Source organism: Cajanus cajan, chromosome 2 (assembly GCF_000230855.2).
Source record: "Cajanus cajan strain Asha chromosome 2, NIPB_CcT2T_4, whole genome shotgun sequence".
Lineage (NCBI taxonomy): Eukaryota > Viridiplantae > Streptophyta > Magnoliopsida > Fabales > Fabaceae > Cajanus > Cajanus cajan.
The window spans coordinates 69,154,658-69,177,089 of NC_138518.1; the positions used below are offsets into that span (position 1 = coordinate 69,154,658).

Genomic DNA, 22,432 nt, shown 5'->3' on the forward strand with positions numbered 1-22,432 from the left:
AAAAATCATGATTATTTTAATTAAAAGTGTATTTTTATCTTAAAAATTTTAATTATCTTAAATGAATATTATATAATTTTTTTTATATCACACGACTTTTTATATTTAAAAAATCTTTTAAAAGCTCTTAAAAATAAACGAAAAAAAATAATGGAAATAACTTCTTTTCTCTTAAAACTGTAAGAACAAAATCAATTCATCACTTATATATATATATATATATATATATAAAAGTGTAATTAAAAAAAATCACTCTAGTGACTAGTGAGTGTAGTGTAGTGTTAGTTTGAGGTATGTTTGTGAAGTCTTAATTCTTAAACCCTAGCGCTGCCACCCTTGGCCAACTCCAATCCCATGGCTCTGGTTTCCAATTCGAAGCTCCTCCGATGGAGACCCACACTCCACCCCAACCCTCTCTCCACCTTCTCCACCGCCGAAGCCCTCTCAGAGCCCGACCACGCTCCACACCCCTCTCCTTCCCCACAAATCCAAACCCAAACCCAAACCCAAACCCAAGCCCAAAGCCCAGCCCACAAAAACCTGGAACTGACCATCTGCAAAATGATGTCGAACCGCGCCTGGACGACGCGGCTCCAGAACTCGATCCGCTCCCTCGTCCCGCACTTCGACCCCTCCCTCGTCTACAACGTCCTCCACGCCGCCTCCGCCTCCCCCGACCACGCCCTCCAATTCTACCGCTGGCTCCCCCGCGCCGGCCTCTTCGCCCACACCCCCGACACCACGCTCAAGATCGTCCAGATCCTCGCCCGCCACGCTAAGCTCAACCACGCGCGCTGCATCCTCCTCGATCCCCATGCGCCCCGCTCCGAGGACGCCTTCGTCGCCCTCATCGACGGCTACGGCCGCGCCGGCATCGTCCAGGAGGCCGTCAACATCTTCCGCAAGATGCCCGACCTCGGCGTCCAACGCACCGTCAAGTCCTACGACGCGCTCTTCAAGGTCATCCTCCGCCGCGGGAGGTACATGATGGCGAAGCGCCTCTACAACGCGATGCTGCGCGAGGGCGTGGACCCCACGCGCCACACCTTTAACATCCTCCTTTGGGGAATGTTTTTGTCCCTGAGGTTAGACACTGCGGTTAGGTTTCACGAGGATATGAAGAGTAGGGGTATTGTGCCTGATGTTGTGACTTACAACACTTTGATTAACGGGTTTTTGAGGTTTAAGAAGGTGGAGGAGGCGGAGAATTTGTTTGCGGAGATGAAGGGGAAGGAGATTGCTCCTAATGTGATTAGTTTCACCACCATGTTGAAAGGCTATGTTGCCGCGGGGCGGATTGATGGTGCCATGGAGGTTTTTCAGGAGATGAAGAGCTGCGGGATTAAGCCCAATGCGGTCACATTCTCCACGTTGTTGCCGGGCTTGTGTGATGCTGAGAAGACGGCGGAGGCCAGGGAGGTTTTGGCGGAGATGGTGGAGAGGTTTATCGCGCCCAAGGATAATGCTGTGTTTATGAAGCTGTTGAGTTGTCATTGTAAGGCTGGGGACTTGGATGCGGCCGCGGATGTGTTGAAGGGGATGATTAGGTTGAGCATTCCGACTGAGGCGGGTCACTATGGGGTTCTGATTGAGAGTTTTTGTAAGGCTAGTGTGTATGACAAGGCGGAGAAGTTGTTGGACAAGTTGATTGAGAAGGAGATTGTGTTGCGGCCGCAGAATGCGTTTGAGATGGAGCCGAGTGCTTATAATTTGATGATTGAGTATTTGTGTGATCATGGGAGGACTGGCAAGGCGGAAACGTTTTTCCGGCAGTTGATGAAAAAGGGTGTGCAGGATTCGGCTGCTTTTAATAGTTTGATCCGGGGGCATTCGAAGGAAGGCAACCCTGATTCTGCATTTGAGATTATTAAGATCATGGGAAGGAGAGGGGTTCCCAGAGATGCGGATTCCTACAAATTGCTTATTGAGAGTTACTTGAGGAAAGGGGAGCCGGCTGATGCTAAAACAGCTTTGGATAGCATGCTTGAGAGTGGGCATCAACCGGAGTCATCACTGTACAGGTCGATTATGGAGAGTTTGTTTGATGATGGCAGGGTCCAAACTGCAAGCAGAGTGATGAAGAGTATGGTGGAGAAGGGGGTGGAGAAGGGGGTGAAGGAGAATATGGACTTGGTTTCTAAGATATTGGAGGCTCTTCTCATGAGAGGTCATGTGGAAGAAGCTCTGGGTCGAATTGATTTGCTTACAGTTAATGGGTGTGAGCCTGATTTTGACCACCTTTTATCTGTTCTTTGTGAGAAAGAAAAGACAATTGCCGCTCTCAAACTGTTAGATTTTGTTCTTGAGAGAGACTGTATCATAGAGTTTTCAATCTATGATAAGGTTTTAGATGCTCTTTTAGCAGCAGGGAAGACCCTCAATGCGTATTCCATTTTGTGTAAAATTCTGGAGAAAAGAGGATCAACTGATTGGAGCAGCCGTGATGAGCTGATCAAGAGCCTTAATCAGGAGGGGAACACAAAGCAAGCAGATGTTTTGTCGAGAATGATCAAGGGAACAGATGGAGGTCCCGTAAAGAAGAGAGAAGGAAAGAGAAAAGCGACTCTAGCTACATAACTTTGTTCTCTATTCATTTTCTTTTTTGTGTTTTAGAGGTGAGAGGTTTTACTCCTATTTGTTTTGGTTGTAATAAGTTATCATATGAGGAAGAGAATTCATGAATTGTTCTTTATTTCAAATCCAAATTTGCAAATCCTGTGTTCTGACTGACTCCAACATTTTTTGTTTTGGATCAGAGATTTGTTATGACACTCATCAGTTGTTTTCTATTTTTACTTTTTTTTATCATATTGTTGTCATTAACCTAATCCTACCAGGGTCTCCAATTATGTGTTTTTATATATCACTCAATTCTTTGGAATGATGTGACGTAACTGTGAGAAGTTGGAACTGAACTGTGGTTTCCAAATTCCTGTTTTTCCATGTCGAATATACATGATGTTGAATCCATCCCATTTCCCGAAACTGCCATCATCAGCCTATCATACTGAGTGTTGACAATGCAACAGCCAGGCACCTAGCATCATATCTGGTCTTTAGTTTAAGTCTTGGGTTATACTGGGAATTTGCTGTGTTTGCTTATTATGCTTACTGAGATTCTAACATCTGCCACTTCCCAGAATCTGTTATGCCCTTGGACAGCAAGATACAACATTATTCATTTTTTTAACCCTCATTCTACGGCTACTGGACTTTTGTTTTGCAGATTCTATAAACTCAGAAGTTGTTCTGCTCACAAACTAAGAAAATCTGGGTGCAGAGGTAATCGCATCTTTCCATTTTCTTTTTTGTTGAGACATTAGGTAGATATTTGTGAATTAAGCATGATGATTCAGACCGCCATTTGGTTTCTAATTTCATACTTTTTCAGTTCTTCTGATTTTTGTGTGCATATAACACCTCATTTGACTTCAATTTATTTCTGATTGCTATTGTTCTAACTTCTATATGATGGTATAATTGGGCTAGGCCAAGTTTGTCAAAATCATGACTGCCTTGTGATCCTTGTGTAGACAGAAGATTGTTTTCTAGTGGGAACGTCAGGAAAGTTCATAAAAAAATGATGGAATCGGTAATCCTCTACGAGTTGGGCTCCTGTGACATTCACAGATAGAACTGTGCAACCGGCAATCATAGTGAATAATATTTTATCTAATTTGTGCTCATTGTTTTCTTTCAATCCCAATACTCAGTTTTTCCGTCTCTCTTCTTTGTTGCCTCTCACACAGGTGGTCCAAACCTCTCTGTTTATTGATCCTCCCTGTTGAAACTTTGATAATCTAATTATTCATGAGACTTTACATTTGTTATTCACCTTTTACTTTGCGGTTCCTTTCTCTACTTTGATTTCTCTGTTTCTTTGCTAAGCTCTCCAATTTCACTTCTACTTTTTTTTTTTTTGGTCGAGCACTTTCACTTCTAGTTTGATATCTAATAACTATGATGTTTTCTTTTATCCTTTGTTTGGACGAGAAGATGAAAAAAGGAAGAGAAATTATAAAAAAAAAATGTTTATTGAATTTTCTTTCCTCTCCACTGTGCTCCTTATTTCTCTTCAAACAATAGAATTTTTTAAATCTCAAAACTTTCCTCCCCTACTCTCTTTCTCTATTTAAATATATAGTGTTGTCAAGAACTTATGCCCTTTTATATAATCAATTGCTAACTTGTAACTTTAGCTTAAATTGTGACTTAGTAGTTGTGTGTCTGTGTAGGCTAGATCTCTTCTCTCCTTGATGGAATCTTTTTCATGGTTTGTCAGTTGTAAAATTTTAGGTTTCTGGGAATCTGTGGATGAACATCTACATCAATTTTTTTTTGTCTTAAATATCATTGTTGTTCCGTCTTTCCTTTCTCTGAAAAACTGCTGGATCGGCATAGATTTTGAGGCCACGAGGGTATTTGGAATCAGACTCGGTGCTATCGCAGCTTTGGTCTTCTCTTTGTTTTTCATTCATGATATCAAGGGTCCTCTACCGAATAGGGGGGGGGGGGGGGGGGGGGGTTTGATGCCTAAACAGTGAAGCCTAATCTATTAGTTTTGGTTTTTGATTAAACCCATTTGAGAGTGACGTAGATCCCTTAATGGTTTATGTTTCACGCATAAATGCCATTGAACTCAATCGGCTTTTGGGAGAGTTTATTAACCTTGTTGCCTTTCATGGTTGTACTTGTGATTGGAAGTCTAAAGATATTTAGTGCATGTCTGGTTTTGCTTCGGTGATCCACACGTTGCGCCCTTAAAACCACATTGAAAAGAGGAAATTGGTGAAGTAGACATAAGTTACTTCTTGTTGATCAACATTGGATTGTAATTGATGGGTTGTCAAACATGCAATTATTCAACTGGTGAAAAGTTAGTTGTCTACATATGGTAGTGTGCGAGTAAACTTCAAAAGAGTGTTAGGTTGTAATTACATTTCTTATAATGGAGAATTTATTACTGCTTCGGGACCAGGCATATACTGCGCAAGTTTGGTGGTCTGATCTACATTTCAAGAGATTAGTTTTCGGCTTTGGCTGGCTGAGATACTTGTACAAAAATAGAATATGAACTTGAACCGACTATGCTCCAGTTTACGCAATTTGCTTAACTTGAATCCAGTATGCCAATAGCAACATTTTTTTCTCTTATTTTCCGTAGTTCTCAAGCAATTGCTTTAAATTCTTCTATTTATTTGTTTGTTTATCGCTATATGCGCTGCTTGACATGTCAACAGGATTCAGCGCATCGTTCTCATCACTTCCATATGGACTTTCATTGTTTTCTCAACGTTTTTTTAAGAATTACTTTCTCCACTTGTGCAATAATTGGGTTGCACTATATCGCAATTTTATTCCGTTCAAAGCTTGAGAACTACACTCACGACCAACTTGAGATTGAGAACTGTCCTCAACTGCATGAGCCATATTGAGTTTTCATCCTTTTCTTTTGTTAAATAAGGATAAGCATGCGAGGGCTGAAAGCATTTCAAGTTGAAGACATGGGGTCCAAATTTTTATGCTGTGTCCATATAGAGGCATATAAATTTTTAAATATTAAATAGTTATAAACGACATATTTGTCGGATTAAAGCAATGAGCTTATCTGATTGAAGAATTGTCATTTTTTTAAAACCGGACATGGTTATTAAACTGTTAAACACTCGTTCCAGATAAGACCAGACCAAACTAAACTAACCTTCAATTTGTTTGATAAATTGCAGGTCTTTGGAAGGCTGAGTGATCAACACATCCTCCACTTTTTTTTTCTCCTTTTCATTATTAATGAAAATTGTCTTCTTTTCCTTCTTCAAAGGATTACTTATTGAAAATGCCTTGCTAAGGTTGAAAAAACACATGGTGCTAATGAAGAGCCTTACAACAATGCACATTGCTTTCATCCAACAAATCTTGATATTCATATCTCCTGCTACCAAAAAAAACAAATGATGATAGTTTAGTCCTTTTCTGCACCTTTTTTCTTTTCTTTGTTCGATACCTAAATTATTTTTGTGGAAAAATCTAAGCAAAGTTTTTTGCGGGCAATTATGCAAAACAAAATAAAATTAAAATGTATATGAAAGTGTTCTGGTAAAAAGGTCTAACCCAATTAAAATAGCTCAATAAGATAAGGACTGGGTCCTTTAAAATTGGTCCAAGATGCACATCACATGCGATGGATCCAACCCAAAACCTTATGGTATAAACAAGACATGCATAAGCACCTTGTAGTTAGTTATATTATAAGCTTACGTTTTCTTTGTTCATCGCCAATTGTTTGAGGATCTAGCAAATTCCTATTTCTCACCACTAGTTAAGTGTATGCGAAATCAAGTTTTTGCCTCACAAGGTTGCCGTTTGAGTTACAATACAAACAAGATTGAACAAGATCGACAGTAAGTACTAAGAGCAAATAGTGCGTTATGGCTTCGATGAAACCTCACTTCACAAGCCTTGCACAGGACATAATCCAATAAGCCATAGCTATCCAAAAAACATAATTAGAATTTATGTGCAGGATCTTCACCCAAAAAGTGAGGAAAAGTATGTGTTTCTAGTGGTCTAACTATCCAAAATTGCCTTGACACTTTGAACTCATCCTCTTGTATCCTATCATTGTGAGACTTGTTCTCAAATACTTATCCCTCAAGTTCAATCTTCAGTTTGAGCTTGTATTTCAAATTTGGATTTTAGAGGCTCATGGTTTTGTTTTCATTTATTATTTGGACTTGCACTCCATATACTTGGGCTTAAATTTATACAGTGGACATGCCTTGACTATGACACTTTGGATTCATTAATCTCTTATATACCTCTCAATTTGTATCTAACCGACTAATATAAAATTTGTTCTCCTACACTTGATTAATAAATAAAAACAAGATAGAGAGAAATTTGCACCGATATTTGTAAGTCTAAAAGCTAGCCCAAAATCCTACATTTTAAAAAACTTTTTGTATAATAATAAATTTAACCGATCTAATCGTTAAATTATATAATATTATACTTAAAAAATTTTTAAAAAAATAAAGCATATATATTATGTCTGTCATTAAATTTTTGTTTTTACTTAAATATGACCTTTGATTTTAACCCCTCTTTAACCAAATTCTGCCTCGAATATTTAATAATGTTAACATTAGTAATTTCATAAAAAATGGCTATAATAAAATTATAATCACTACACTTGTTCTTAATCTTAATATAAGTTATTATTATTAGTCATTTTCATATATATATATATTCTCAATAAAAGTGTTTCTTTTATATTGTTTCTGATCTAATTATAGACAATAAATTAGATTTTTTTTTATTCTATCTAGAAAAAACAGTCATTAGTTTTTAAATTACTTAAGGATAAATTTTTTTTTATACCGTTAATTAATTGTTAACTTTATGTTCTACAAATTCACTTATAACAAGTATTAAGTATAACAATCACTTAAAACAAAGTATTTTTGGAACAAAATTAAAATTTACGACATATTTAATAAAAAAATAACTAATTTAATCATTTTTCTTAGTTTCGATAATTTATTCTATATTTATAATAATTAAGACTTGAGCAGTACTAATATCAGTGTGAAAAGTCAGGAAATTTCTTGGAGATTGGGATCCAGAATATTATTGCGGACAGCGACTCAGCTTCAACAATAGCTAACACTTTCCTTCCAGAAAAAAAAAATGAATAGCTACACTCATCTTAGATGTCTTCCTTTTTGAAGAACAAAACCTACCATGAAGACTTAGCAATAGTGTAACAAATAACAATATACATGATGCGAATAAAGTAGACCGAATGGCAATTGTAGAGTACTTTGTTATAGCCTAATAAAATCGTAAAAATCAATTATCCAAGTCATACAATGAATTCCCCAACTCCTATATAATTATTTATACAACTACCTATCACATATATTATACGATGATATGAGTATATAATTATTTATACAACTACCTATCACATATATTATACGATGATACGAGTAATACATGATCTCTTTATTTGTGTGACATCTTTTACGAAACTAGGGAATAATCTAATCCGCCCTCATGAATACCCGCCAGAACCCTTTCTAATTTAGATAGAAAAAACTTGTGTTTATTGAGTTCAGGTTCGGATTTTTCTTGATTAATAAAATCGAGAGCTCTTAATAATATAATTAAAAAATTATTTATATATATAAATCAAAATTAAAAATATTTATATGTAAAAATTTGTATTATTTTACTTTTCTTTTATTTTTTAAAAAAATTTTCATATTTATTTAAAAGAAAAGAAAAAAGAAAGAAGAAAAAAAAGGTAGGAGCGGGGCGAGGTGGGGAAACCCAAATCCTGCCGAGGACGAGATAAGTACCCAAATTTTACTCTCAACAGGTATCAGAGACGGGGACGGGAAACGTAAAACTCGCCCCGTCCTGCTGGTATGCCTATATAGGACCGTGTGTAATAAATTTTAGGTCTAAGACAAATTTTTCATTTATGTTTTACCTTCATTTAATTAAATAATTTTTATTTTTAATAAATAAAATTGTTAACTAAATATTAATAATTAAAAAGTTTCAATATCTAATGATAACTAATTCAATCACAATTTTACAGTGTACTTTATAAACATATTGTATAAATTTAATAAATTAATTTTTTAATATATTTAATACTTCTAATGGAAGATTAATTTGTTGTTAGTAATTTCTAAAATTTTCAAATTAGAGAAAAATTTGTGATCACTAATATAAAATTAAGATAATATTTTTTTCATAATCTTATTTTTTGAAATTCGAAAGATTTTCTTAAAGCGATTTCATATTTTAAACTCTGATGTGAATATAATAAAATAAAATAATTTAATATTTATAAAAATAATTAAAACTATAAAATACTTTTTTAGAAGAGCGAAATTAACATGATATTCTTATGATCTTATCACAATTGTTTTTATTAATTTTTTATAGAAATTAATTCTTATATTTATTTTGATACCATTTTTTTAAAATTCAAAACAAATGTAAAATAATTTTTAAATTGTAATAAAATTCACAAACTAATAATCTTATATATTATAGTATTTATGTGTGTGTATATATAAATTTTAAATAAATATGCATTAATTAGTTAATTATAATATAATAGAATATATTACTTAATTATTTATATTAAAATTATTTATTAAAAAAAAAGAACCGACTGGGGGCCTAAGGCAAGGCCTTGCCTTAGCCACGGCCCTGATCTTTTATTTCATAATATGGTATGGAAGGGGAACACGGTCTCCAGCGGTTCATGTATAAGAAATAACATTCTGGAGGTCATATTTTTTTCGATGGAAAATCAAAGGTGCATGCAATCCATGTCTTTATTTGGTTAACCATACAAGACTCTACCACAACGATCACATGCACTAGAGGCAACTGGAGCAGCATCTTTTGGCTTCTCCTTCTGCAACTTTGGTAGATCAATTTCCAAAACTTCAGCCAGAGCCTTGGAACCTTGTTGAATCTCATCCCCACTGCAAAGATTACTTTAGGTCATATCCTAGAACAACATACCAAAGACACTTGCAATGGACAAAGACACAAAGTAACCTACTTGGTTCTTGCATCATGAGATTATCTAAGTATTTACCATTCCCAGTAATCTATCTTGTTGTAAACTCTAAATATCATAAATTAGTATTCATGATCGTAACAAGAATAATGCATATGCTTGTTTTGGTTTAGGTTGTAAAAGAAAGATACATCTTAAAAGCATGAGCATGTTTTCAGCCTTAAAATTTCCCCATTAGTTTATGATGGATCAGTAGGCCAAAGTTAATACAGACTAAGGAGGAGGATGAGATACACACAACATACTCTCACTTATTTTTTTAAAAGAGTATGTTAACAAGTTATATTTGTTCAAATATTTTAGCTTAAAATACGCCTAAAAACGGCTATATTAGCATAATGAAGTGCTAATATACTCCTACTTGGAAAGGTTTTGGTTATATATTTAAAGAATCTTATGGCAAAACCTTAGCTTTGACTAGCTTGAAATTTGTAAATCTTCTAAGCTTATTCCCTTTCAAGCATTTAAGATCTATCAGTGATAAAGTTTTGAGGTGTTGATTCAGAAAGGTATACAACACTGATATATGATAGATCCCCTCTTTCCCCTTATTCTCCCTATTTATATCTAATTAACCTCTCTAACTAATAAACCAAGTAACTAACTACTCTAACCGTTATTTCTATACCCTAACAAATAACAAATCAAACTAGAGCTGTACAGCCATCTTCAGTTAATGTTTCCTTAATCCATACTGATAATTCTTAGCCACTCAGCTAAGAATCAATATGTAATGCAGTTAGCTTGAGAAATAAGAAAATTAAGAGAAAAAAGAAAGAATTTTTTTTGAAACAATCTCATGTAAGATCAATTATGCAACGCTATATTCTGCCATTTCAAAGTTAGCATGAGATCCTTGTTGCATACAACACAGCCCCTCCTCAATTCAATCATTTATAATCTATTCTTTTCTGTACTCATCAGCAGATTCTTTTTCTCCATTTATGTGTTGCCGTGTGTCTTTCTGTCATTTATATTTATCGTAGTCTTCGTTTCCAATAATTATTATAATATGAACTAATAGTTTCCAAGAGGGAAAACTTTGACTACTTGACATACTATAATGATAACTTAGTATAAAGACATTGCTTGTCGTTTTCATAAATTACCTTATGCAGAGTGGGGGAGTAAAGCGGATAGTTGTATCATGTGTTGGCTTGGTAAGCACTCCCCTATTCTTCAATTTTTTAGTTAGCTCATAGCCGGATACTGGGAACAAACTTTTGCTGTTAAACTCCACTCCAACGAATAATCCTCTTCCACGTACCTCCTTCACGTAGTTCGGGTATTGCTGCTGAATCTTAAGCATCTGACCAATAAGCTCCCCTCCCATTTGTGCTGATCTGTTCAATAGTAATACATACATCAATTGCAGATTTTATGTATTAATTTCTCAAAGAGAGAAATTCACAGTAGAAGAGAATGAATGAACCAAATTAATAAACCATTCACTGAAACTTGGAAACTTTAAAATTTGAAAGGATTCAAGACAACATAGGTAGAAAAACACTGCTGAAAAGCAAAATAAAAAAGTTTAGAACATAAATTGATGAGCATAAGCACTGTAATTTAAGTTGAGGAGGGGACAGAGTAGAAAGTTAAAGAGCTTAGAAAGAAGTATCAATTTCCTACATTTAAATTTTCTTTGCAAATAAGTTTTACCTCAGGATCTCCAGAACTTGTTGCATTATTTAGAGTCTTCAATGAAAATTCTTTTTTGCACACAGTTGTAACTTGCGTGATAAAAAAAATTATGAGACCATTTTCTCATGAAGCTTTCTAAACATGGTCTGAAACTTATAAATGGGACGAAATTAGAAATGCAGAGACTGAAAATACAAATAAATTATTGAGCTAGATCTGCTGGTATTGTAAAGAGTTGTGATTACTTTATGGAGAAGGGTGAGGATCCGAATCAAAATTAAGTACTGTAGGAAACGCAAATATTTAAATATTGGATGAACAAAAATCCCTAATAACACAGGACATCCTACCAAGACACTTTAGACGTGATAATACACGGCAGGATTTGATAAAAATAATGGGATTAATTTGTAACATTCTCTGAAAAGTACAAGAAGCATGGAGACAAATTCTCAATCATCAATAAACAAATTTACCCAAAGATAAGAATAAGATTATATTTCATACAGTTATTCAACTACCAGAACCCAGGGCCTTAGTATTGAAGCTTTTATTTCAAATGATGCTTATGAAATGAATAAAATTTACTTGTCAAGACTTGTATTGAAACCCGTATTATAATAAGTATATATTGACAATATAAGATTTTGCAATGCATTTGATACCTCTCAACGAGTCTCTCATCCTTGATCACCTCTAGTGAGGCAATTGCAACTGCACTGGCCAACGGATTTCCACCAAAGGTACTGCAAACAATAAAAGAGAAGAAGAAAATTCAGCATTATAAGTCTCATCTTAGCTTTCATACTTTAATAACATTAACTTTATTGTCATAAATGAAGTTAATGACTAATTACATAAAAAGAAATGAATGCAAAACTGAGAAAAATTTCCTGAGTACTCAAAGGATGGAAAAATTTAAAAGTAAATAACAATCAAAGTCCTTAAATGAAGAAATCAGTTTAATAAAAAAACTGAGGGCCATCAGAATCGGTTTATTAACTTGGAGACCTTACACCAAATAGGAAATAATTTTACCATCCTTGAAGGATCAAATACTTAATGGCTATTAAAATCGAAAATAACCTACTATTTAATGTGCTGGTGATGCTACAGTTGCTGCACTGAACATTGGTGTTTACATTCATAATATGACTTTGTAATGAAACATAATAATAATTCCACCACAATAATAATCCCAATTTTTTTACAACAATATTTATCTTAATTTTCAGATACTTCCTACCTTTAAAACTTCTAAGCATGAATAATATAAGTACAATATGAATGACCAAGCCAGTGTTTTTAAGTATCATACTATCATCAGATACAAACTCCGAAGTATCACTTATGGGAATTTACCATGTGGTAAAAAATCTTATCTCAGTCGATTTTTCAGTCTTTTGAAAATTAAATGGTTATGGTCCAGTTCACAGATAACTTCTGCCAACGTAGTCGAATTTTGTACCATGGTCCTATCGGTTTGAACAGAACTAACGTTACATATCTAACCCAAAACAAAACAAACTATATATTCAACAAAAAAGAGAGTTGTATCTCTTCAGTCTTCACATCATCTGACTAATAAAGGACCTATATGGATGAAAACAGACGCCCATCATTACCTCATAAGTTTGACAACTATAAGCAAGAAAATGCTAAACAAAGGGAGCAGATTAAAATAAATTATAAATTTATAATACAATGAAACCTTCCATGCTGTCCAGGTTTTATGCAAAGCATCACATCTTTGTCTGCAAGAACTGCACTAACCGGTATAACTCCTCCACCTAGTGCTTTCCCAAGTATCTGAGTACAGAGACAGTTAAAAACAGCTATGCTTGGTGAAATAAAAAAGGAAATAGAACCTTAAAAAAGGTGACAAAAAACGAAGAGTTTGCACTTTGTGGTAGAGGCAGTATAGTCCTCATTTTCTTGAAAGAAACATAAAGTTGGGTGGTCAAGTCTTTCAAGTGGAAGGTAGTCGAAAGCATCTATTGGAATCAATTATTTTTTCTTGCCATAGTTTCAATTTCAAGTCTAAGTCCATAATTCATTACTGATTTTATTGTTTTGGAAATGAATCCAGAGATATATACAGTATACAAGAAGTAAAGGTGATTTCTAACCACAACATCTGGGCGAACGTCTTCCCACTCACAAGCCAGCATCTTCCCTGTTCTTGCTAACCCAGTTTGTATTTCATCAGCAATCATCAAGATGTTATATTTGGAGCAAAGATCTCTAACAGCTTTTAGATAGCCATCTGGAGGAATTATAATCTTTAAAAAAAATAATTATCATATATTAAAAAAATGTAGAGAAGATATTATATGTTGAGAAGAAAGAACATAATAAAAAAAAAAGTCTACAGAATGTTATAGCCATTCTCCCGGAAGAGATATACAAGGGTACCAGAAAAATTTTCCATCAAATAACTAATTTGAAAGAATTCGAACAAGCAATAAGGAGTACGTATTTTTCATAAAATTATACACTATATGGAATAAAACCAGTTGAAAGATTAATAAAATGAAAAGAAAAAAAATTAAATTAGATTAGGAGAAAAGGATGGTTAAATATGGACTGGCAAAAAGTAACCAAAACTACCCTAAATATACACAATCGTCAGTTCACTTGACTTGTATAAGTCGCCATGAACAAGTAACCCAGGGAATGCAAACAGTGAAATTTTTTCAAAACATGAGCCGTTAGGCATGTTCTATGTGGTATGTCAAGTAGAAGAATAGGTGAATATTGGAAATTAACTTTCACAAAACATAATTTGGTGAATAAAGAATTGTGGTGTGTGATTTATCATCCATGTCAAATGAAAATGTCAAAATTTCTGTAGAAATTTTCCATTCTAGACATGCATTATGTATTTTACTGAAAGTCGACTCTTTAGCCGTTCTCTTTACCAAGAATATGCAACATGGAAAAAAATTTAATTGAAAGCATACATCAGTTTTTTCTGTAAGTTATAATATCAATAAACAGATAAGACAAAGAGAGGGGTATATAGCAACTTCTTTAGCATCTTGATTCAATCAACATATTGAGTGTTAAGCTCATTAAATTTGCACTTGCATAAAACATACCCCAGCTTCGCCTTGCATAGGTTCTAAAATAAATCCAGCTATGTGTTCTCCTTTTTCTGCAGTTCATAGGGAAAATTCAAATAGTAAACTTCAAAGATCTATCATGATAAAGCAAACTATACTGATAAGAAGGAAAAACTATATGGCACAGTGCAGAACCTTTAAAAATTCTTTCAAGGGCTTCTGCATCACCAAAATCAACTTTAAGATGGCCAGGAAATAAAGGACCAAAACCACGGGTAGCTTCATTGTCACAGCTCATAGATATGACACCTAGTGTACGACCATGGAAGCAGCCACAGCATGAGACAATAATAGCCTGGAACAGGTGTCCATGAGTAAAAAGTTTCATTTCATAAAACAATTTAACTGATTCTCATAAAAAGAACCACCAAAGTACAATAGCAACAAAGGACAGATGCTTGCTCAAATGTAGCAAGATAACTTTCAGGCTGTAAAATTGAATAGTAAACTCCTGACATTATGACTGACCAACAAAAGTAAAAAATAAAAAAGTATAGACTGTTAAACTTCCTACATATAAAACAGAAAAGAGAATGATAAAATAATTTCCTACATTTTCTATTTGTACCAGAAGAATACCATATGTTTAGCTGTAAAGAATTAAACATCTCAGATGCATCTAGTTTGCAAAATATTTCACAAGAAAAAGTCACGTGAGATGCCTAGGTCATAATTAGAATGCATTCCTTCTAATGTTGTCAAAGTTGACATCTGTGGATGCCCAAGCATTCCGCAGAGGAAATATTATAATAGATAATTTGATTCATCGTGTATTCTGGTTTCCATCTTATGTATCCTCGTATAATTATATTTTTGACATTAACAATCAGACTACAACATGGCCTCAAATGGTAAACATGAAAACATCTAAACCACTACAGTACACAGAACATGTGAATTATAAGTTTTATAGTACAGGTAACATTAAAAACATGATGATGACATGATGACGATTGAATCAATACCAATTGGCCCATATTAAGCAAATTTTAGCTGGACCCCAAAAATTTGCAAAATTGTAACATATCATGATATTACAACTATTAGCATGCATGATTCTCATATTTATACCTCATCTTTGGGAATTCTTTTCTTTTCATAACCCCACTTTCGCGCTAATTTCATAGCTGTTTCCACACCTTCAGCACCAGTATTCATAGGAAGTACCATATCGTAACCAAACATGGTTGTCACATACTCAGCAAAGAGTGGAAACTGATCATTGTAGAAGGCTCGAGAGCTCACAGTCAGCCTTTCTACCTGTTCTTGTAATGCTTTCAGAATTTTAGGATGGCAGTGTCCCTAAGGTGAAATGAACAAAACACCAAGATTATTAGAACTTTGATACCATTTATTTTCCTAAAAATAAAGAAGAAAAGGAAAAGTAGTAGCAACAGTAGAAGTGATCTGGCCACAGTAATATACTCACTCCAGAAAGGAAACAAGAAAATGTGTACAAACATCATTATTCATTTGGGACCATTCTGAAGAAAAATTTCAGATCAAGAGTATTGTGAATTACAAGATCCAGCCAACTGTACCTGATTAACAGCAGAGTAACCAGATAGAAAATCAAGGTATTTGTTTCCCTCAGGATCCCAAACAGAGGTTCCCTTTGCTTGAGAAAATACAATTGGAAGCGGATGGTAACTGCATTTGAAAACAGGAAAGATCATTTCAATATTTAACCAAAATCAATTAATTAAACTCATTAAAAATCCAGGCAAAAGGAAAGTGTGAAAAGAAAAGGCCCCTAAGCAAGTAACCAAAAGAAAGCTATGTTCAGTATAAGCTGACAGCCAAGAGATAGCGAATCCCCATCATCCTTTTCTTGCAATAATGCTCACAAGAGACCAATTGAGATTATTTACTAACTGAGAATTTTTAAAGAAGCTCCAGACATAACAAAAGTTCAAAAAAAAAACATAAATTTATAATCTTGACTGAAATGGCAGAGTGCTGCTGGTATTTTTTATGCTTAGGTGATGAAAAAAACAGGAATAAACAACATGATTACAATAAAGTACAGTTTTTGGAGGGTACTTTCAAGTTACAACTCATGATTAGCTTAATGATTTTTCTTTTTTAATTATAAAACTCAAACATTCCAATGAATGATTCAAAAACTTATATCATTAACTAAAAATTACTAAGGTTTAACCTGATCTAAGTGGGACAACATAATTAGATTTGAAAAAACCAAAATCTTGTATTTGGGGCATAGCAAGACATGGGGTGGAGAGAAAGAGAAACGTACTTGTGGGCACTGTGCTCGTGTTCCTTGTCGATGATTCTCTGGGAGGAAGAAGAAGAAGAAGAAGAAGCATTAACTTCTGTGGCAACACCAAAACTCCTACTTCCCCTGAAAACCCTTCGTAACAAACATTGAACCGGTCTCGTGGTAGCCATTGATGAGACACAAAGGTTCCTCAAATTTCTCAGGATTTTCGTTCGAAAATGTAAGATGAAAGAGATGAAAGTATGTTCTAATGAGTATCACCCAACATGCTTTTTAACTTTTGTCACTTCACGGAACTTAAATATAATATTTAAATATTAAATACAGCACTTTACCTATTTTAAATTTAATTTTACATTTCTATGTATTATGAATCTTTAAAAAAAGAAGAAAAAAAATCTGGAAATGATTTCATATGCAAAGATTATATTAGATTATTTTTTTAAAATATATTTTTAGTCATCAAATTTTGGATAAATTTTATTTTTCTCTATCAAATTTAAAATTATTATTTTTAATTCTATAATTTTTTAAAAAATTTATTTTAATTTTTAAGATCACCGATAGGGATGGCAAAAATACCTGCACCCGCGCGTATCTGCGGGTAAAATCCGCTACGGATAATAAATGGATAGGCTAATTGAGTACCCGTGGATAATAGGGACGGATAATTTTTTACCCGTTTATAAACGGGGCGGGGGCGGGTATGATGATATCCATACGCGCGGGTACCCGTTTAATAATGTTTCTTAAATATCCTAATTATCTTTGTACCACATAATCCTAAAACTACACTGTCATCTTATTTTCTTACAAAAGTGAGGTTGATGAAGTTATCAACATGTGTTAAGCATGTTATAGAATTATGGATGTAATTTGATTAATTTTCTAGCTTTGATTGGACCAATAAAATTATGTATTTTAAATTGTTTACTTTCGTTTGGAATTATGAGATTGAATTATTGTAGCTTTATGATGAGACTTTATCATACTTGTGAGATTGATGTATTTTAAGTTATTAATTATCTTATATTTTTATTATTATTTTAACAAGATTAACCTTGAATACAAGTTCAAAATTAACATTGAATTTTCATTTTTAATATTTCAATGACATTAAATATAAACTTAAAATTATTTGTAATATAATTCTTTTAATTTCTTAAAAAATTTATAAATATCCATGGATATCTGTGGGTATTCAAGAAATTCATGGATACCCGCTTAATGGATACCTGCACGGATATGGGGTGGGTATGAGGCCAATTCTATGGAGCCCCATTGTCATCCCTAATCACCGATAACATAAATTAAAATAAATATATAATATTTAATGTGATATTTTTATTAATAAAAATATTATTATATAAATTTTATACGATAATATTTTTCTAACAAAATTTGAATATAAAAATTAAAATAAAAATCTTTTTTCAATTAAGATTAAAGAAAAAATTATGACCATTAGGATTAGCCTAATGATTGTGTGGGAAGGAGTTGGAGTAATTAAAAGTATGAGAACTTAGATTCAATTCTCATTGCAACTATCTTTGTAATCTTTCCTATCTTTAAAAAAAATTAAGACTAAAAAGATGAATTTTTAAATTATTTATCTTAAATTTGAGATTTTTTTTAATAAAATTTGTTCTTTTGTTCGAAATGGAATATTGATCGTGAACCAATCTCTCGTGAATTTTGACACCAGAATGTTTCAATTCTAGTAGATCGAGATTCAAGATCTACTTTAGTTCAATTGAAGTTTTTTTTTTTGCGGGAAATGGGTAAGTACTTACAAAAATAAAATAAAAAATACTTTAACATTCACGTTAATAGGAATTCAACAAAATTAGTAAATTACCAATGGTTGACTCTAAATTGAAAATAGCTCATCACATGGATTGTGCTGTAGGCCCAATTCTGAACAAAATGTAATTAAAATTCACACGTAAGGTAACTTTTTATACTGTTATTTAATTATGAATTATCATATAAGTGAATTTTGATATTTTTTTATAAAAAAAATATTTATTTTCATCTCCCACAAATCTGAAATTATTACTTTTTATGCATATTATCATGCGACATCCTACAATTGTTTGTGTATTTAATGGAATGTCAAATGATTGTCTCATACAACATCTATTAGAATTTTAAGTATTGTCACATCTCTAAAAATTTGTCTGTATTTTTATATTATTTATCTAATTAAATGAAAATCAAAAACCAAAAATATTTATTTTAAATTTTAAATAAATAAAAATCAAATAATATATTTTGCAAAGAGTAAAACTATAATTAATTCATTTATAAGGCCAAAACCAGTACATTTAAATTTTACTAGGATGAAAATAAAAAGATAATTACAATAATCAAAATTGAAATGTACTCGTTTTAAGGAAATTAAAATATATTTAAATCTAATATATTTGTAATTGTACTATATATATATATATATATATATATATATATATATATATATATATATATATATATATATATATATATTCATACTTATAATAAAACGGATATATTTTAGTAATTACTTTTGGTCTCCACTTTTTAGTAGATAATTATATCCCTTAAAATACAAATAAAATAAAATAAAAATTTATAATTTTTTTCTAAATAATTATATACAACTTTTAATATTTGTTTGTGTGTAATTATTAAAGACACAAAGTACCTCAATCTCTCTATTATATATATATATATATATATATATATATATTAACATTGTATTAAATTTAAACTTTCTAACATGTTAAAAAAATACATTTATGTGTTATTTTACAACAACGACAACAAAATTTAAATATAAAAACTTGTACATATTATTTAAATATTTTATTGTTAGATTAACATGATGATTCTTTTAATCCTTATCTCTTTATCACATTTTACGTATTTCGAAATAAGTGAAAAAGAAGTATATGAAAGAAAGTGATTTTTTAGTAGTATTTAATTTTAATTATAAAAGTTATGATGAATACAAAATAAAGGTAAATTTATCACCCTTCAAACACACTAAGTTATTTGAAAGGAAAAATGTCGTAGAAGAGACAATAAAATTAGTGTGATCAATACTAAGAAAAAAAAAATATCCTTCGAGATGATGAGAATTGTAGAACCCATTAAACTTAATATAAACGTGGAATCTGTCCTTTAGATTTGAAATTGTAGAAGGATATTAATACAAATATATGTATTTTCCTTGTATTTTTTTCTATTTCTCTCGACTTACAAAATCTTAAAATCTATTCATTTTTTTAATTTATTAACTCATATTATTTGTATTGGGCCTCGTGCATCAGCGGCGGGCGTCTATCTTTTTGGCACAACTTACAAGCTTATCAATATCAGCAGCCCACGTGTTATTATTGGATTGGATACAATAATCACACTTTTGGATTTCTTTCATCAATCAACTACTGCTAAATAATACACCGTCACCAGTCACCACGATACACTGTCGTTCCATTCACAACTCTATTTAATAATTACTAACATTGCAAAAAATATTTAGATTTGCTCAATCTTTCTATCATTATTCCTACCATTTAATAATCGTTACTTTTTATTTGTTGCAAGTAGAAAATTCATTCACGGAATATTCTTTTTAATGAAACCATCATTCTATAGCCCAATAAATGTGACACTTGTCAATGATTTGAAGTAAAATATTCATTTAATTTAATATGTTAAAATTCGGAGGATTTTCGGCCTCACAATCAGAGGAAATAGCATTTTCCTTTTTCTTTTTTTTTGTGTGGAGATACATCAGTAGGGACATCAGGTTGCGTACACGTATAAATCATACACTTCACAACCTACTACAGTTGCTTTCTACGTTGGAATTGGAACTCCACTTTCCCTCATTACATTTACCAAAAATATATAGTAAATAACAAAAAAAATTGTTTCTTTTAATTTTATTTAAAGTACGTCTACAAGAGTTTTAAAAGTATATTTAACACATTGCAGGATAAAAATTATAGAACAAATATTCCCAACCAAATATTTAATTCCAAAATGTTTTATAAACACCAACTAAATTTTAATTTTGAAAAAAAATTTCAACGTTTAACAAAACTAAATTTCTAAAATAAAAATAATTAATACATTTTCGCAACAAACACGCACTGTTTGTCTTGTTCAGATAGAGTAATTTAAAAATTAAAAAAAAAAAAGATTAAAAATAGAATGGTGAGATCAATTGAAAAAACTAGTAACAAAAGTAATAGACATCTAAATGGTATTAGTCAATGCACTCAGATTAAAACATAGATCACATGCTGCCAAGACTTGTTACTGATAATGACCTCAACATAAACACTAGAAATAGGAGGGCATATAGAACAGACAGAACCGAGCAGTGAAATGAAATCACAACTCCCACAAAATGTTTCTTACGCAGCCTCCAATCACATTAGCACATTTTAATTTAGTTAAAACGTTAAACCCAAACCATTACCTTCCACCGTTATCCTAATATTAGTAATAATAAAAAATATACAAATAATCATTTATTAGTTATTAAACTAGCAAATAATTAAACATAAATAAATTTAAAAAACATGTCTGTCCATTATTCTTCCATCTATTTGCATGTTTAAATTCGAGTTGCCCCTACGAGCGCGTGGTAGCTGGTATACCATAAATTTACAACTTCTATTTCTCCACGGTGAGTTTATACCAGCTACGCAATGTTTTATGACCATTCTAACTATAACATTCTCGAGTTCGAGTGAAAAATAAACCCCAATTTAACAAGAAAAATAGCAACCAATATCTCAACAAGTCAATCGCATAATTGTTTGTAAAAATAATGAATAACAGTGAAAAAAGAAATGAGGGGCACAGTGAACTCGAAACTAATAACCCCCCACCAATTCAAAGTTATACTAAAAATAAGATTGTATTTCTAAATTTCATCGAAAGTTATGAAAAAATATGCAATAAAAATATTTCAATGTGATTTTCGGTTAATTAAAAAGTCAATATCACAAATTATGTAAAACATTGAAGGCTCTATAAAATTAATAATAAAAAAATCAAGACGACGTAGAATTTAACAGATCAACACAAATCAACGTTAACCATTTGCCAAAAACGACGTAAAATCAAAGGAACTGAGGCGCCTAACATGTACTAATTTACGAAGGGTGAAGTTTAAATGTAAATACATACACGAATAACAGCACTATACTTGAGCTACTTAATGTGCACCATAGATGCAAATTTATATACAAAACAGTCATAATTAACAAGTAGACTTCTAATATTAACTTCGACTACGTACTGGCCCTCAAAGAACCATACCCAACCTCCGAGACAATGTCACAGTGAAGAACATTATCAATCTCTGAAATTCTATCCATCAAAAACCAAAGACTAAACGACCAAACTCAAACTCAAGCAGACATCTTAACTGATACTACTAGCAGAATAATCAAGGCTTTTGCAAAAAAGAACGGACAGTACTCCGTACAGGAACAAGAATGAGTGATTATACTTTTCAAAAATCTACAGCTAGCTAGAACAACGGGAGAATTAATCCACGTGTATAGTATTATATCCTTTTAAAGATTTAAAAACATTTTAACGAGCATAATTACGCCGAGACGATCGTGGTGAGAGTTCAATAAACTAGATGGCTAATGAAAAACAAAGAAAAAGTGTACTTCAAACTTGCTAGGAAAATCAGAGAAGCATCAAGTTAATTGAATATTATAATAGATAGAAAGGAAGAAAGAGGCGCATCACATTTGAAAAAGAGTCAAGGAATTCCAAGCACACTGATGTTGAAACGTGGCAACA

At 32.5% G+C, this 22,432-nt stretch overlaps 2 protein-coding genes across 4 annotated transcripts; one reads left to right on the plus strand and one right to left on the minus strand.

The window, feature by feature from the left end:
* Window positions 1-253: 253 nt before the first annotated feature.
* Window positions 254-7,166, plus strand: LOC109819266 (Tetratricopeptide repeat (TPR)-like superfamily protein). Of its 3 annotated transcripts, none has more exons than XM_083068857.1 (3): window positions 254-2,615; window positions 3,227-3,282; window positions 5,727-7,166. In XM_083068857.1, exon 1 carries the CDS (start codon window positions 355-357, stop codon window positions 2,575-2,577), a length of 2,223 nt encoding a protein of 740 aa, XP_082924983.1. In that variant the 5' UTR covers window positions 254-354; the 3' UTR covers window positions 2,578-2,615; window positions 3,227-3,282; window positions 5,727-7,166. The 3 variants fall into 3 exon arrangements, with proteins under 3 accessions (XP_082924983.1, XP_020240528.1, XP_020240527.1); XM_020384939.3 differs by lacking the exon at window positions 5,727-7,166 and adding an exon at window positions 3,490-3,841; XM_020384938.3 differs by lacking the exon at window positions 5,727-7,166 and adding an exon at window positions 3,534-3,841.
* Window positions 7,167-9,165: 1,999 nt separating this feature from the next.
* On the minus strand, window positions 9,166-16,890 carry DELTA-OAT (ornithine-delta-aminotransferase). The gene is made up of 10 exons (XM_020384941.3): window positions 16,634-16,890; window positions 15,918-16,026; window positions 15,448-15,678; window positions 14,512-14,671; window positions 14,353-14,408; window positions 13,381-13,533; window positions 12,963-13,060; window positions 11,917-11,997; window positions 10,717-10,950; window positions 9,166-9,509 (listed from the first exon to the last, which is right to left on the minus strand). Exons 1-10 carry the CDS (start codon window positions 16,783-16,785, stop codon window positions 9,365-9,367), a joined length of 1,419 nt encoding a protein of 472 aa, XP_020240530.1. The 5' UTR covers window positions 16,786-16,890; the 3' UTR covers window positions 9,166-9,364.
* Window positions 16,891-22,432: the final 5,542 nt, after the last annotated feature.

Bases quoted from the DNA above. Each gene is read 5' to 3' on its own strand.
- LOC109819266 (XM_083068857.1), top strand. From the start codon at position 355: ATGGCTCTGGTTTCCAATTCGAAGCTCCTCCGATGGAGACCCACACTC.
- DELTA-OAT (XM_020384941.3), bottom strand. From the start codon at position 16,785: ATGGCTACCACGAGACCGGTTCAATGTTTGTTACGAAGGGTTTTCAGG. The intron at 16,027-16,633 runs GTACGTTTCTCT...TTTCAAATGCAG, and splicing joins CACGAGCACAGTGCCCACAA to TTACCATCCGCTTCCAATTG. The intron at 9,510-10,716 runs GTAATTTATGAA...TAATCTTTGCAG, and splicing joins ACTCCCCCACTCTGCATAAG to TGGGGATGAGATTCAACAAG.